We start from the raw sequence: 15,305 nt of genomic DNA on the forward strand, positions 1-15,305 counted from the left end.
TATCATAACATTAATTTATTTGATGTACTTTATATAAATAATATTATTTAACCTTTAAGTTGTAACTTACAAGACATGTTTGATGAAAATAATAAATGTTATTAAAAAGGACAATTATTTTTAAGTATCATACAATTTTAGACGTTATAATGCATGATTTAGGTGCTTATCTTCATAATTATGAGATAATTTAAATGATAGAATTCACCATTAACATTTTTTCTACGGTTTATTTGATGTTACAAATAATAAGTAAATTAAAACGGCAATAAATATGATAATAAAACATATAATTAAATTTATAAAAAAAGGCAACAGAAATCTCCGTATATTTAAATTTACACGTCAACTATCACCCTTTCAAACTATGGTCCCCGGACTCCCCGCTCTGTCCAACGTGCGTTGTGTGAAATAATTACTGCAAAAGAAAAAAAAACAATTTACATATTCTGAACGTAAATAAATAAATACTTTTTTTATGATTTAATTGAACTTTTTTTTTTTATGAATTATTTGGTAAAATTTTATTACAAGATGGAATCAAATGTAATGGTGTTAGAGAAGTTTACTTGTTAAAACAGCATGCACTGAAAGTCATGGTTTGAAGTAAATGGATGACTCAATAATATAATTAAATGCTGATATTAAATATAAATTCTAATTCTGTAAATCTTTTTACACTTTTAAGTGGCCATTATCTTTGACCAAATTTTATTTTACCTTTTTTAATCAGGGGTACAATAGTAAATTGAAATGTTACTGTGTCTGTATGTACATACAGAAAATCTACAGTGTCAGTAACAAAAAGATGGGCATAAAAAGACAAAACAGAACCAACTAATTACAGCAACAAATAGTTTTGCTTTAAACGAAAAGTTAAAGTAAAGGAAAAAAATAAATAAATAAATAAAGAAAAGAAAACGAAACGAAAATCCAGGTGGAGTAAAGAGGAAGATTCACGGTTACTTTATTAAAAAGTGAATGATATGGATGTTAGTTTATAGAAAAAATGGAGGCAGAGGAAATAAAAATGGAGCCAGCTGTTACGGATACTGATATAGAGAGTGGGGTTCGGTGGTAGGGTCTTATGTGGGTTACACACACGAGAGAATCAACACTTCACTCACTCTCTCACTCACTCTTTCCCGCCTTCCCGCTCCTTCTTGAATCTCGGACAAACTAACGAATTGAGAGTTGAGACACAAAGTAACCCAACCCAACCCAACTCAACCAAACATACTAGATAATATCCTATTACATCAATAGAGAGAGAGAGAGAGAGAGAGAGAGAGAGAGAGAGAGGATATAGTATGTTTGAACTTAGTTTAGTTTGAAGGTTTGTCTTGTAAGAGATATGTGGTGGTGGTGAAGATTGTTCTTTGTTTGATGATAAAGAGTAACATGGACACTCCTGAGAAGACTACCCAGATCGCTACTCCACTGTCTAAATTTGAGGTGAAGGAAATTTTATTTTATTTTTTTCGTTTTTGTGGGGTTTAAATCTTGTTTTGTTTTGTGGGTTTTTGTTGCTGCATGCAGTTTGATTTGGTTCTTGAGTGGGTTTTGTTTGTTGAATTGGGTGTTTTTAGGGAGACTTTTTGTGTTTTGTGGTTGTAAATTTAAGAAAGTGGTTTTATTTTGTGGGAATTGTTGAATTTCAGTGAATTGTGATGTAGATCTCCGTGTTTAAGTTCAAGTTTTAGCGGTTTATACGGTCATTTCTGCTTTCTGGGTTCTTGTGGTTTTTAAGTTTCTGCGTTTGTTTGGGTGGTGTTGTTTTGTCTTTGTTTTTTTATCTATACAAAAATACCTTAGCATAATTCACTTTCAGTTCATCAACTAGATTCGAGTAATCTTTCTGGTCCTAAATTTTAATAAAAGCCTTTTGCAAATTATTCCACAAATCTTCTTTCTTTTGTCTCAGAATTTGCTCACCCGGATTTTGATAAAACCTATGTTCTGAGGGTTTCCTCTGAATTTCCCTGAATTTGTTAAAACCATCATATATTTGGTCGTCTTTTTGCATATATCTTGAGACAAAGCATTGTTAGTGTTTGTTTTAACTGTTCTGAGAATAATACATGTCATTCATGATTCCATATCCTATTCATGATTCACCTTTTTCTCTTCTTCTTCTTCTTCTTCTTCTTCTTCTTCTTTTTAACAAGTATTGATGATTTTATCAAATGTACTGCATGTAACAGTAATTGGTGATCAATATATCTGCTTTCTTTTTCTTTTTACTCTTTTTTTTCTTTTTCACTTTAATTGATCTATGTATTTGATTCAGATTCAGATTTTCGTGTGTATAGACATTAATGTTTACTCTGTGTTTATAGATCTCTTTGTGATTTCTTTTTTCTTCAAGAAACTAAGAGTATTTTCTCACTGGACGCAGGATTCTCCTGTCTTTAACTATATAAATAGTCTTTCTCCAATCAAGCCAGTTAAGTCCATACCCGTTACTCAGACATTCAACCCACTGAATTTTGCATCTCTTCCATCAATTTTCACTTCACCCCATGTCAACTCTCACAAGGAAACTAGATTCCTCAGAAGGTAATTGAAGAGATTTCTTGACCCTTTTTGCAAATTCTAAAGTTTTATTGTCAAGCTTCACACTTTATTCACTTACATCTTATGTCTTCTGTTCTTTCTTTGCAGGAATAACTGTTCGGATCCATCAAAACCTGGGCTTTCTTCTGAAAATGGTAATAAAGTGTGTACAAATGATGGGGTTGCAGCCGATGCATCTCAGCTGTATGATAACTCAGCTCAACTGGGGGAAAATTTTGATCCTGGGGTTTCTGTTGAGGCTTCCAGTGATTCAAAGTTTGCTATTGAACTGCCACGGGCCTTAAAATATGATTGTGGTAGCCCTGGTTGTGACCCACCACCTTGTGATATTGAAGCAAACTCTGTTTCAGAAATGACCAGTGCATCTATGCCTATTGTTACATTTGCTAAAGAGGCCTCTGAAAATGTTTCATCTCAAGGTGAAGCACATTTAAGTGGGACATCCCACATCGAGCAGAAAAAGGAAGCTGCAGGATGTGATTGGGAGAGTTTGATGTCTGATGCTGCGGACCTATTAATTTTTAATTTCCCTGACGAGTCAGAGGCTTTTAAGGGCCTAATGCATAAATCAATGGACCATGGAGCAAGATTTGGTACTTCTGCGATGTCACAATTCCCCCAAAATGACATTAGTGGAGAGCCAAATATGCAAATGGTTGATCCGGCTGGTTCTTGTCAACAATATGAAATGGAAGATCAATCTACTCAACCTGGAGAAAACAATGAGCTGCAAGAATTAAACCACATGCAGGGTGACCATGCTAGTGATGATCTGGATAGGTGCTTAACTGATGATCCGAGTGGGAAAGAAGGTGATACGGTGGGGATGAGTATTCCAGTTGCTTTCAAGGTAAAAGTTGCAACTCTTTTGTTTTATCAATATCTGCTTCACAAACTGAATACTGATAAAATGCATTGCATATATTAATTCTTCTGGTTGTTTGTTGAATATTGGTTTCTCTCAACATTTGTTCCTTTAATGTTTATATGTTACGAACAAATTGGAAGATCTGCAAACACTTAAATTAGCTTTTCTTTTGTATTCAGCCCATTTCTAATTTTCACCGTGGTATGCTAAGGCGCTGTCTAGATTTTGAACTGGTTGCTCGCAGGAAGAACTTAAATGATGGTTCTAATTGTAGTTCTTCTGTGATGTTGCAATCTGATGAGAGGTTTGCTTCTGAAGATATGCAACTGGTGCCTCTTAAGCCTTCCAATGATTCTCCTCGGTGCATTTTGCCTGGAATTGGTTTGCATTTAAATGCTTTAGCAATAACTTCACAGGATAACAAGAACACCAAGCATGAAACTTTGTCTTCTGGAAGACAGTTAAGTTTGCCCGGCTCTACTGCCTCCTTTCACTCCCCTAAAAGTAGTCAAGATCCGCTTCATGAATCTTTGACTTCAGCCTCTACTGAAAGAGACATGGTTGCTGTTGAAAGTGGAGTTCCACCAGCAGAAGATGCTTCTCAGACATGTGGATATTTAGTATCTGAAGAGTTTAATCAGAATAGCCCCAAAAAGAAAAGGCATGTGCACTTGACAAGATGATAGTAATTAACATTGTTGCATTGGATAATTCATTTTTACCTTCTATTTTTCGTATCTTTATTCTTACATGAAGGTTTTGAATTGGTTTTAGGCGTAGGTTGGAAAATGCAGGAGAAACCGAGTCTTGCAAGCGTTGTAATTGCAAGAAATCAAAGTGTTTGAAACTGTAAGTTCTGACTTCTTAATCCTTCGATTGAGGAATTACTGTTTTAGGTCCTAATTCCTGATGACAGGTTTCAATTGCCATAGGGTCAGATTTTCAGTTTGTGGACAAATTATATTGCTGTTAACATCTTATGAATTTCCATAGATCCTGTAATGGCGAACAATGTCTCCTAAAAACGATATTCTTTAACATAAACTTTTCATACCCCATGTAACATTGCTGTGAATGAAACATGAAAACTAAATTTGGTAACTGCAAATGATTGTGTGTTGCTTCTCGATGGTTCAAGATCTTTTTCCCTCTTGAATAAATTGGTCTTCAATTTTTACTTGTGTTGCACTTATCGTTTTTACTTTCACTCTTTTCCACGTAGTTACTGTGAATGCTTTGCTGCTGGTGTCTACTGCATAGAGCCATGCTCATGCCAAGATTGCTTCAACAAGCCTATCCATGAAGATACGGTTCTCGCAACTCGCAAACAGATTGAGTCACGGAACCCACTTGCATTTGCTCCTAAAGTGATTAGGAGCGCTGATTCTTTACCTGAACCCGGGGTTAGATTAAAAGTCTGGCCTTACTCTGTGCTTAACACAAATTCAAGCTGGTATTTCTCCTGATTGTTTTTGCACTTGCAGGATGAATCTAGCAAAACACCAGCTTCAGCAAGACATAAAAGAGGCTGCAACTGCAAGAAATCTAGTTGCCTAAAGAAATACTGTGAATGCTATCAGGTTTAATTTCTTGGTATATTTGGTATTGTTTTGATGCTTTATATAAAGTGGTTAAAAAAGAGTGGGTTTTTTTCATAGGGTGGTGTTGGATGCTCCATTAACTGCAGATGTGAAGGGTGCAAGAATGCATTTGGTAGAAAGGATGGTGAGTGTGCTCTTATGCTTACATGCCCTTTTAGTGATATTGCTTTTAAGAAGCCTGAGGATTATTTTTTCGTATAAAGTTTCTTTTAGTCTTCTATTCCTATCAGTTTTTTCTATCGAAAACTTATAAATCTGCATGCTGATATTATGTTTAAGCCAATGCTTCTTATGCCCTTGGTTTGTTATCTTGAAATTTAGGTTCTGTATTGATGGAAACAGATGGCGAACAAGAAGAAGATGAAATGGAGACATGTGAAAAGAGCATGGTTGACAAAAAAATGGAGAAAACTGAAATCCCAAACAATGAAGAACAGAATCCAGGTTCTGCTCTTCCCACAACACCATTGCAGTTTTGCAGGTCTGATATCTGAACCATCTATTTACGAGTAAAGTTACATTTTTTGTTTTTAGCTTCTAAATGTTATTTGTGTTCCAGATCATTGGTTCAGCTGCCATTTTCTTCCAAGTGCAAACCACCAAGGTCTTTACTTGCAATTGGATCCTCCTCTGGGTTTTATACTGGCAACAAGTATGGAAAACCTAATATTCTCCATTCTCAGTCCAAGTTTGAGAAGAGTCTCCAAGTTGCTCCAGAAGACGAAATGCCTGAGATTCTTCGAAGCAATTGTTCTCCCAACAGTGGTATCAAAACTGCTTCTCCCAACAGTAAGAGGGTCTCCCCACCAAACACTGGCTTTGGATCATCCCCTAGTCGGAGAAGCGGACGGAAGCTGATATTACAATCAATACCTTCATTTCCTTCACTCACTCCGCAGCACTTAAAATAAAGTCAGGATGGGATGAAATTCTTTAAATCTTTGTTGTTGTTCAGAGAGGTATGTTTCTAAGCGGCACCAGTCAGGCTTCTGTATCTGTATAATAATATGGTATCTGCCAATCCTGGTTTCATAATGTTAGCTAATCTTTAGCTACTCTTTGTATAATATGGCGTTTCTTTCCAAGCAAAAATGTTATACATTTTATTAATGAAGATGTGCTCTCCCTGGGAGCAGTATTAGAAAAATTATATATTCTTATTGATGTGAATAGAGCCGTAGTTTGCCTAAATTGTATGCAAACGGTGAATACCATTCAAATTCTGAGCAGCAAATGGGAATAGTGATGGGGGCAGGGACGAATAACTGCGTAAACCATTGATGACATGAAATGAAATATGGTGTAAATTATATTGATGAACATGAGATACTAAAAAGCAATTTTCATAAGTGACTTGCTAATTCAAGCCTTAATATGCAGCAACGGACCCAATCACAGAAAGAACATTCCTAACCAAAAACCTCTTTTTGCCTATGGCATCTCCGCATCAGCAGCACCTCATCTAGAGACTCAGAATAAGAACCCAACTTTTGTTAGAACCATCCACAATCCCTGAGACTTCACCAACTATGTCCAAGTTTATCATCAAAATTCACGTCATCCAGCAGATTAGATTCAAACGTTTCTTAGTTTATTTATGTTATTAATGTTTTCTTATTATTGCAGTACTCTAAAGAGTAAAGACTACATGTGGACCTTTATAATGGAGAGTTTGTACACATACACAAATTGCCTTATTAGGTACTAGGTAGAAAACACATACATAATATATGCAATAAGGCAATAACAGGACATTATTATAACTTTTAATTTAAGTATATAAAATATACATAGATTTAAATTAAATTAATTACTCATGAACTATTTGCAGATAAAGAGATGCATATAACTATTTTGACTATAATACAGATTAACCATACAGATTGCTCGCAGAACTCAAAGATTCGTTGATTGACTTGAAAAATTTGGCTCTAAAGAAGATCTTGGGACACATCCAAACTCGAGACAGCAATTGAGATTCAATTATAAGCTAAAAGTTCTTATTCTGTGAAACGTATTTGAACCAAAATTGCTTACTAGATCAAATGCACAAAAGCATACATAAAAACCATAGTAAACATCTCAGCTATAACAAAATTAGCAACTTAAAAGTTAAAACATATTCAAGTTTTCAAACAAAAATGCTTAAAAATTCTTTAAACTAGAAAACCGTTAAAAGACATCTCGCAATCTTTTAAGCTCCAATTACTTCAGTAACACCTTCAACTGGTGTCTCATCAGCAGGCCTCTCCATCTTCACGCCAACGTCCTCTGAATAATCGCCATGAACCTAAATTGAAAATACATAAGGTACATCACAACCAAACTTCAACCAAGTGTTTCTGAAGTTATGGTACATTTAGTATAAAATTTGTAAACTGATAATTATGGAGACAGATTGGATGGGCTCCATTTGTGGCTAATCACTAAGAGACAATTCAATAATTTATTAAAATGTGTAAATGCAAGTGCATCAGTTTTGAACCAAAAAATTCTAAGCACCCATCTTTAATACCAAATCAAGTTGAATATGAAATTGGAAAGGCACCATCCTTGGATTGTCTGCCTATAACATGCTAGAGAGAGCAAGAGTCATAACATGCTAGCGAGAGCAAAAGTCATACCTCCATCAATTTTCCAAGATCAAACTTGGGAGCTTTCAGGATCTTCACTTTGCGAATGAACACATTTTGCAAGGGGTAGATGCTTGATGTTGCTTTCTCAATCTCTCGCCCAATCATTTCAGGAATGAACTTTTGGACAAGATCCTTAAGATCACAAGATGCTGCCTGTGCTATCATGATCTCCCTCATCTTGCGGCGAATCTGAAAGGACAAAAGATGGGAACCATCAAAATTGTTCACATGAATTCTACATGATTATATAAAATCAGCATTTAGACAAATACTTTAAGTCCCTTCATACTTGCAACACTTGGTATCAATAAGCAGGAAAAACTTTTACATGGAGTAGTAAACTCAGAAGAGTACCTGTTTAACTTGGCTGGATTGAGCATAGCATGTCCTTTTGACCTGGTTTTGGCGTCTTTTGGTGAATCCAATGCAGAACATCCTCAGAGTGTAGTTGTCAGTTGTTTTGACATCCACATAAGCTTCAATCAAAGTCTGCCACTTCCTCACCAAAGACCTCAACTTGTCTGTAGTGAAGCTCATCCCCTGAATAAATCAAAAGTGCAAACATTTAAATAATTCATCAGAAACAAATGTATGAAAAACTTTTGACATTTAAAATCAACCATACCCAGAAATTGGTGAGGACNACAGTTAAAAGACATCTCGCAATCTTTTAAGCTCCAATTACTTCAGTAACACCTTCAACTGGTGTCTCATCAGCAGGCCTCTCCATCTTCACGCCAACGTCCTCTGAATAATCGCCATGAACCTAAATTGAAAATACATAAGGTACATCATAACCAAACTTCAACCAACTGTTTCTGAAATTATGGGACATTTAGTCTAAAATTTGTAAACTGATAATTATGGAGACAGATTGGATGGGCTCCATTTGTGGCTAATCACTAAGAGACAATTCAATAATTTATTAAAATATGTAAATGCAAGTGCATCAGTTTTGAACCAAAAAATTCTAAGCACCCATCTTTAATACCAAATCAAGTTGAATATGAAATTGGAAAAGCACCATCCTTGGATTGTCTGCCTATAACATGCTAGAGAGAGCAAGAGTCATAACATGCTAGGGAGAGCAAAAGTCATACCTCCATCAATTTTCCAAGATCAAACTTGGGAGCTTTCAGGATCTTCACTTTGCGAATGAACACATTTTGCAAGGGGTAGATGCTTGATGTTGCTTTCTCAATCTCTCGCCCAATCATTTCAGGAATGAACTTTTGGACAAGATCCTTAAGATCACAAGATGCTGCCTGTGCTATCATGATCTCCCTCATCTTGCGGCGAATCTGAAAGGACAAAAGATGGGAACCATCAAAACTGTTCACATGAATTCTACATGATTATATAAAATCAGCATTTAAACAAATCGTTTAAGTCCCTTCATACTTGCAACACTTGGTATCAATAAGCAGGAAAAACTTTTACATGGAGTAGTAAACTCAGAAGAGTACCTGTTTAACTTGGCTGGATTGAGCATAGCATGTCCTTTTGACCTGGTTTTGGCGTCTTTTGGTGAATCCAATGCAGAACATCCTCAGAGTGTAGTTGTCAGTTGTTTTGACATCCACATAAGCTTCAATCAAAGTCTGCCACTTCCTCACCAAAGACCTCAACTTGTCTGTAGTGAAGCTCATCCCCTGAATAAATCAAAAGTGCAAACATTTAAATAATTCATCAGAAACAAATGTATGAAAAACTTTTGACATTTAAAATCAACCATACCCAGAAATTGGTGAGGACGTTCTTTCCTTGAACATCTTCAGCTCTCAATCTGATCTTTCTGTAAGCATGCTCCTCCTCACCCTGAAGATCCCCGAGTGATATCTCAAACACTCTATGTTTGAGTCCTTCCGAGGCAATCTGTTAAAGAGACTAAGGGCATCATATTCATGAACTAGGCAATTAAATCTACAACAATACACATACAAACATCAAAGAGCCCGCCAAGTTAAAAGAACTCTACCACGTACTCAGATGCCCATATGCCTAAACTAAAGTCATGCAGACCAAAATCTGACGAAACACAGGAGAGTTTGTAGCATTGTTGCAGCATTATCACTAAAATCTTCTTAAAAGCCCATACGCCTAAACTACAACCTATACTAAGACTAATAGAAAACTTAGGTCAACCTATTAAGAAACTAAATAACAGCGTGGTTGATATTTAGATGATTAGACTCCAAAAAAAAAAGAAAAACATCATTTTTATTTACTTGAGAAGTAGAGATAAATAATACACAAACTCCAACAAATGGAAAAAGTATCACAAAACCCTAATCGCCATTAAACCCAACAGCTATTGAACCCTAAACAAAAATACCTATCTCATCAAACACATTGTTCAAGTGCGAAACACAATGAAAATAAGACTGATATAAGTTAATATTAAAATGAAAAAGGTACCTTGGTACCCTGAGTACGGGTAACAAGAGTCTTGCCAACATTTCTGTTGTTGAAAACAGAAGGAGCCTTGATGTCGTACCAGTCCTTCTTAGCAAACGGATCAGACCTATTACAAAAACAAAAGGATTGGAAAACAACGTTATCATCATCCAGGGCGGATGTATACGGAGCAGAAAGGAGGTAGAGTTAAATTTAATAAAAGATACTCACGCCTTCTTCTTTCCTCCTTTCTTTCCCTTTGATATTCTCTTGTTCTTTCTGCACAAAACCAAAACAACTAAAACAAATCAGCCAATGATAAAATTTGTTTGTTTCAAGTGGAGAGAGAGGCGAGTTTCAGTTTGTTTACCCTACGGCCATGGTGAATTTAGGGTTTGTAGCAGTGACAGCTGAAGAAGACTGAGGGTTTTAAAGTACGATGTTTTATTTTATATTTATATTTAATTTTTAATTTTTAATATTTAAGTTTCATTTTTAGACAACTAAAATCTCTTTTTTCTAGAATTTATTAACCAACTTCTTTTTTTAATACATAAATTTTAGGGTTTAAAATAATTATTATGTTTTTACAATTTAAATAAAACAAAGTTAATAAAATATATGATGTTAAATATATAGTTTTTTTTTTTTTTTTTTTTCGGTGAGGGCCTAATATGGGCCTAGATTGGGTCGGCCCTTGTTTGTTATAGTTGAGAAGGTAAAAAAGCCAGAAGGTAAGAAAATTAAAAAAGAAGATAAAATTTAACAAGTTAATTTAAATTAATAAAATATTACTGATATTAAATTACTTTAATGTTATAGATTTTTTTATTTTATACTTACTTTATTATAAATTTAATATTCACTCAAGGAAAATTTTTGTATTGAGTATTTTATAAGGGTCTGTTTCATTTACTATTAAATACTTTTTTGAGTTAGTCTTGATCAAAATTCTGATTATTTATTGAATTAAGGACGGATTATAAAAGTTTATTTAATCATATAATTAAATAATTTTTTTTATATTGATATATATATATATATAAAGAAAAAAGTTCACATGATCCAAATCTACCACAAAAAAAATAAAAAAATAAAAAATAATCGATACATAAAACATTTTTCATAAGAAAAAGAAAATCAGAACGATTTAGTGCTACGATTAACCCTGGGCCGGGCTACGCACAAATCAGTTGAACTTTCCAGGCTTGAAACTCGAATGGGCCTCAGAAAATAGCCCAACTGGTCTCTTTTATGACTTAATTAGGTTATCACTGATCACCAAAGAGTAAATGACTTTTTTCTACCCAAATAATGGCTTAATGACCTTTCATACCCACAGAATTTATATTTCGTTTCCGAATCCAACCTCATTATGACTCCACATCACCATCATTCTCTTCCTTGGTTATCACTCACCAAAAACCCTTAAACCATATTCCCGTTGCCCCTCCAATCGCCGGTAATCGAGTGATTAGGTTTTGCACAATCGCCTCTCTCAAGTCAAATTCTGATAAATCTCAACCACCAAAATCCAATTTTTCACCACTAAAAGACTCATCGGTCTTCCCTTTGCAAAAGTTTCAACAGTTTGGATGAAGTTTGCTCTCTATTCACCATCAGAATTTAAATTTGAGTGGTACAATGATATTTTAAAAGTTTATAAGTGGAAAAGTATCATTAAGCCATTATTTAGGTGGAAATAAATCGTTCACTTACCACCTAATGATAAAGTCGTGGAATAATACAAATAGGGCTAGGCTACACAAAATAATCAAACTCTCCAAACCTGGGTTTGAATTGGGCCAAAAATATAATCCAGCAGGTTTTCCACTCATGGGAAATGACTGGTGCTAATTATTGAACCAAGTTTTGCTCATTGTAAACGACATTTGGACCATCTTTTGCGGCCAGGAAAAGCAGATGAAGTTAAGAGAGTAGGACCCCAGAGACCTAAAAAGACAACTAGTTTTTCAATACACAGAGTCCTCCATTAATGTGAAAATAAGAGATGCACATGGAAGAGATGTGGATAGTTTTATATAAAGGAATTCATTTTTTCACTTGAAAGCATGCCTAAAGAAAATAATGCGACTTTTGATGAACTTCTCAGAGTATCTGAAAGGGAACACGGGGTGGCATAGCTGGCTACTCCACTAAAAAACACCAACAAAATATGTATTTTTCTTCACATTGGGGTCCATCTCCATTGTCATATCTAAACTTTCCTCTCCCCCACATCGATTTTTTCTGATTTTGCAGACAAAGTTGTCAATCAGGTTGGTGGGGGTGTTGAGCTTGAGCCTGATGGTTACGTGATTAAGAGAGACAAAGGAAAGTTAAGTGTCACGTTCCCTTTACATTAGCCTCCTACTTTAGAGCAGAATGAGATGAGCCAGGAAATTGATTTGGGGGCCAAAGGTTTATGCTCAACCATTAAAGGAGGTCATATATATATATATATATATAATGGGAAAGAAGGCATAAGTTATAGTTGTTATAGGATTAGAATGAACAAAGGTTGTATTCTAGTAGGAAGTCTTTTTTGAGGTTTATTAAATATCTTACAAGCTTAAAAGATCAGATAAACCACAATATTATTGTGATATGTGTCTAGGTGGCCCCAAGGTTAGGTTTGAACCTATAAACTCAAGGAAGAAAACAAATCTCTTTGATCGTTCGGCCAACCCCTCGAAGTTATTCCGCTGGATTAATTGTTAGTGTTTTTCACAACAATATGAATTCTAAAACGTTTTATAAGACCTAGGGTGCCCATCAACTCAACTTAACCTATATGGAGAAAAAACTTATATGGTGTAGTCTCGTTCTCGTCATTTCATTTTTCTGACATGATAAGACTGTTCAATAAAATAAAGATATGTATAGCTAATTTTCAAAACTACTTTTTAATGATAATAATAGTTATCGATGAATGATAATGGTGATAATTGAATGAAAGAAAAAAAATTGATAATATGTGACAAGATACGACATTTTATCACTCTATATAAAGTAAACTATTTATTTTATGATACATTGCTAACCAACAAGAGTTAAAATCCAAAACCAATTCGGGCGTGGATAGCTAAAGGAGGTAGGCAGACGTGGGTGGGCTGAGAGTTTGAAGAAGATGTATTCACATATGAGATATGGTTGATATTGAATTTGTGGCACCAATAATTGAGATAGAGATTTCAACATCATATTGTCGGTGATTTATAATGTTTAAAGCATGGTAGATTTGGTACGCAGTTTCGATCGATACGCTATGCTACAGCCATTCAGATTAGAGGCTTTGTTTTGAGAGGAATTCTTTGATTTAATGTGACCAAATTGGTTGCGTAGATAACTATTTATCTGTCACCAATAACCAAACTATTAATTAGGGTATTGAATAACTATGAATTTGGTCGGTTTAATTTTGAGTAAACCTATTTAATGATTTAATCAATTTTAATTATTGTGATAAATTCAATTTTATTTGAATTTGTAATTCAAAACCCAATTATATCGTTGACATCTCTAACTGACTTTACTTTCCTATAATTATGTAATTTGACTATTAACTGCTATTTTATAAGGGAATGTGAATTTCAAATGAATTGTGTGACCATATTATCATAGTTATATCCAAAGGATGCAAGCAATGATATTAGAATATACACTATAGTTTAAATATTAAATTCTGGATCTTGGGCAATTATGATTTTTATTTCTTGGGGTAAGTTATATGATGATTATACAACCTTTTCAATGTCAATGCCCTCTTTTAATAAAATCTAACATTACATTCACCTACATTAATCATATTTAGTGTCCCATCACTATTTAATTAGTTGAAGTCTAAAGTACAATCAATTCATCTCCATTTCGAGATAATTTCATTTATAAAATAAAAATAAATACATTTTTAAGTACAGTATTTTGTTCTTTAATTTACTTCCATCAACAAAGGCCCACCTTTGAAAATGAAAACCACCCACCCCCACCTTTAAGACATGGACTAATATAATCCAAAATCTGAATCCCAATATTACCCAAAGTGTTTAATATTCTTATTAGGGAGAACGGCGTGTTCCCACCCNTATTTCTTGGGGTAAGTTATATGATGATTACACAACCTTTTCAATGTCAATGCCCTCTTTTAATAAAATCTAACATTACATTCACCTACATTAATCAGATTTAATGTCCCATCACTATTTAATTAGTTGAAGTCTAAAGTACAATCAATTCATCTCCATTTCAAGATAATTTCATTACACCAAAACCATGGGACACTTTATAAAATAAAAATAAATACATTTTTAAGTACAGTATTTTGCTCTTTAATTTACTTCCATAAAAAACAGGCCCACCTTTGAAAATGAAAACCACCCACCCCCACCTTTAAGACATGGACTAATATAATCCAAAATCTGAATCCCAATATTACCTAAAGTTTAATATTCTTATTAGGGGGGACGACATGTTCCCACCCAAGTTTTGGATAAATGACACTTTCCCATCCGGTAAGTTTCAAAATGACACTTTTCCACCCTTCGTTAAGTTTTGTTAATATTTTCTATTAATATTTAATTAAAAAGACGAAAATACATTTAAATAGTTTATTATAAATTATAATTTATTTAAGTCAAAGTCTTTACTCGATTATTTATTAGTTTAAGTATAAAGATATATTTTTTCCTTTGTTTATTTAATTAATTAGGAATGTTGATTTTCTATGTTAATTAGTAAAAATGAAAAACATTATAAATTTAGTTGATTATTGAATAATAGTAATGAGATATTGATGATATTATAAATAAATAAATATTAAAGTCATTTAACTTTAAATAATTCTATAGCATTAATCCTAACTTTTTAGTTGAGACTAACTATTTTTTCTTTTTGATTTTTAATATTTGACTTTTGGCCAATTAAAAAATAATAAAAAATTTATAAAGTCAAATATTGAATGTATTTTTATCTTTTCAGTCAAATATTAATAGAAAACATAACGGAACCAAAAAAATGGTCAGAAGTGTCATTTTGAAACTTGAAAAGTGAGAAAGTGTCGTTCCGCCAAACCTTGGGTGGGAAAATATCGTTCTCACTTCTTATTATTGTTAATATAATGTTCCCATTTAGACTTTTTCTTTTGGTGCTTTCGTGCATCCTAAATTATTTTAATACATACATGAATGCGCATGCAAACTTCAAAAGACGGCCCATGTGTACTTAAAT

At 33.9% G+C, this 15,305-nt stretch overlaps 3 protein-coding genes across 3 annotated transcripts; 1 reads left to right on the forward strand and 2 right to left on the reverse strand.

Moving 5' to 3' along the window:
* The first annotated feature begins 1,286 nt into the window (after window positions 1–1,286).
* Window positions 1,287–6,197, forward strand: LOC116136675 (protein tesmin/TSO1-like CXC 2). The gene is made up of 10 exons (XM_031422350.1): window positions 1,287–1,455; window positions 2,399–2,559; window positions 2,665–3,427; window positions 3,625–4,106; window positions 4,220–4,294; window positions 4,668–4,848; window positions 4,930–5,025; window positions 5,104–5,170; window positions 5,368–5,527; window positions 5,606–6,197. Exons 1-10 carry the CDS (start codon window positions 1,387–1,389, stop codon window positions 5,955–5,957), a joined length of 2,406 nt encoding a protein of 801 aa, XP_031278210.1. The 5' UTR covers window positions 1,287–1,386; the 3' UTR covers window positions 5,958–6,197.
* An 821-nt stretch (window positions 6,198–7,018) lies between these two features.
* LOC116136512 (40S ribosomal protein S3a-like) lies at window positions 7,019–8,319 on the reverse strand. The gene is made up of 4 exons (XM_031422206.1): window positions 8,308–8,319; window positions 8,037–8,222; window positions 7,671–7,871; window positions 7,019–7,336 (listed from the first exon to the last, which is right to left on the reverse strand). Exons 2-4 carry the CDS (start codon window positions 8,217–8,219, stop codon window positions 7,241–7,243), a joined length of 480 nt encoding a protein of 159 aa, XP_031278066.1. The 5' UTR covers window positions 8,220–8,222; window positions 8,308–8,319; the 3' UTR covers window positions 7,019–7,240.
* Window positions 8,320–8,334: 15 nt separating this feature from the next.
* Window positions 8,335–10,549, reverse strand: LOC116136514 (40S ribosomal protein S3a-like). The gene is made up of 7 exons (XM_031422208.1): window positions 10,450–10,549; window positions 10,311–10,358; window positions 10,101–10,206; window positions 9,420–9,557; window positions 9,149–9,334; window positions 8,783–8,983; window positions 8,335–8,448 (listed from the first exon to the last, which is right to left on the reverse strand). Exons 1-7 carry the CDS (start codon window positions 10,458–10,460, stop codon window positions 8,353–8,355), a joined length of 786 nt encoding a protein of 261 aa, XP_031278068.1. The 5' UTR covers window positions 10,461–10,549; the 3' UTR covers window positions 8,335–8,352.
* Between the last annotated feature and the right edge of the window lie 4,756 nt (window positions 10,550–15,305).

This window comes from Pistacia vera, unplaced genomic scaffold (assembly GCF_008641045.1).
Source record: "Pistacia vera cultivar Batoury unplaced genomic scaffold, PisVer_v2 Contig317, whole genome shotgun sequence".
NCBI lineage: Eukaryota > Viridiplantae > Streptophyta > Magnoliopsida > Sapindales > Anacardiaceae > Pistacia > Pistacia vera.

Excerpts from the sequence above, each read along its gene's own strand:
- LOC116136514 (XM_031422208.1), bottom strand. Across the intron at positions 9,558-10,100 it reads CCCGTACTCAGGGTACCAAG|ATTGCCTCGGAAGGACTCAA; the intron begins GTACCTTTTTCA and ends TCTCTTTAACAG. Across the intron at positions 9,335-9,419 it reads ACGTCCTCACCAATTTCTGG|GGGATGAGCTTCACTACAGA; the intron begins GTATGGTTGATT and ends TGATTTATTCAG.
- LOC116136512 (XM_031422206.1), bottom strand. The coding sequence starts at position 8,219 with ATGAGCTTCACTACAGACAAGTTGAGGTCTTTGGTGAGGAAGTGGCAG. Across the intron at positions 7,872-8,036 it reads AATCCAGCCAAGTTAAACAG|ATTCGCCGCAAGATGAGGGA; the intron begins GTACTCTTCTGA and ends TTGTCCTTTCAG. Across the intron at positions 7,337-7,670 it reads ATCTTGGAAAATTGATGGAG|GTTCATGGCGATTATTCAGA; the intron begins GTATGACTTTTG and ends TTTTCAATTTAG.
- LOC116136675 (XM_031422350.1), top strand. The coding sequence starts at position 1,387 with ATGATAAAGAGTAACATGGACACTCCTGAGAAGACTACCCAGATCGCT. Across the intron at positions 4,107-4,219 it reads AATAGCCCCAAAAAGAAAAG|GCGTAGGTTGGAAAATGCAG; the intron begins GCATGTGCACTT and ends AATTGGTTTTAG. Across the intron at positions 5,528-5,605 it reads ACACCATTGCAGTTTTGCAG|ATCATTGGTTCAGCTGCCAT; the intron begins GTCTGATATCTG and ends TTTGTGTTCCAG.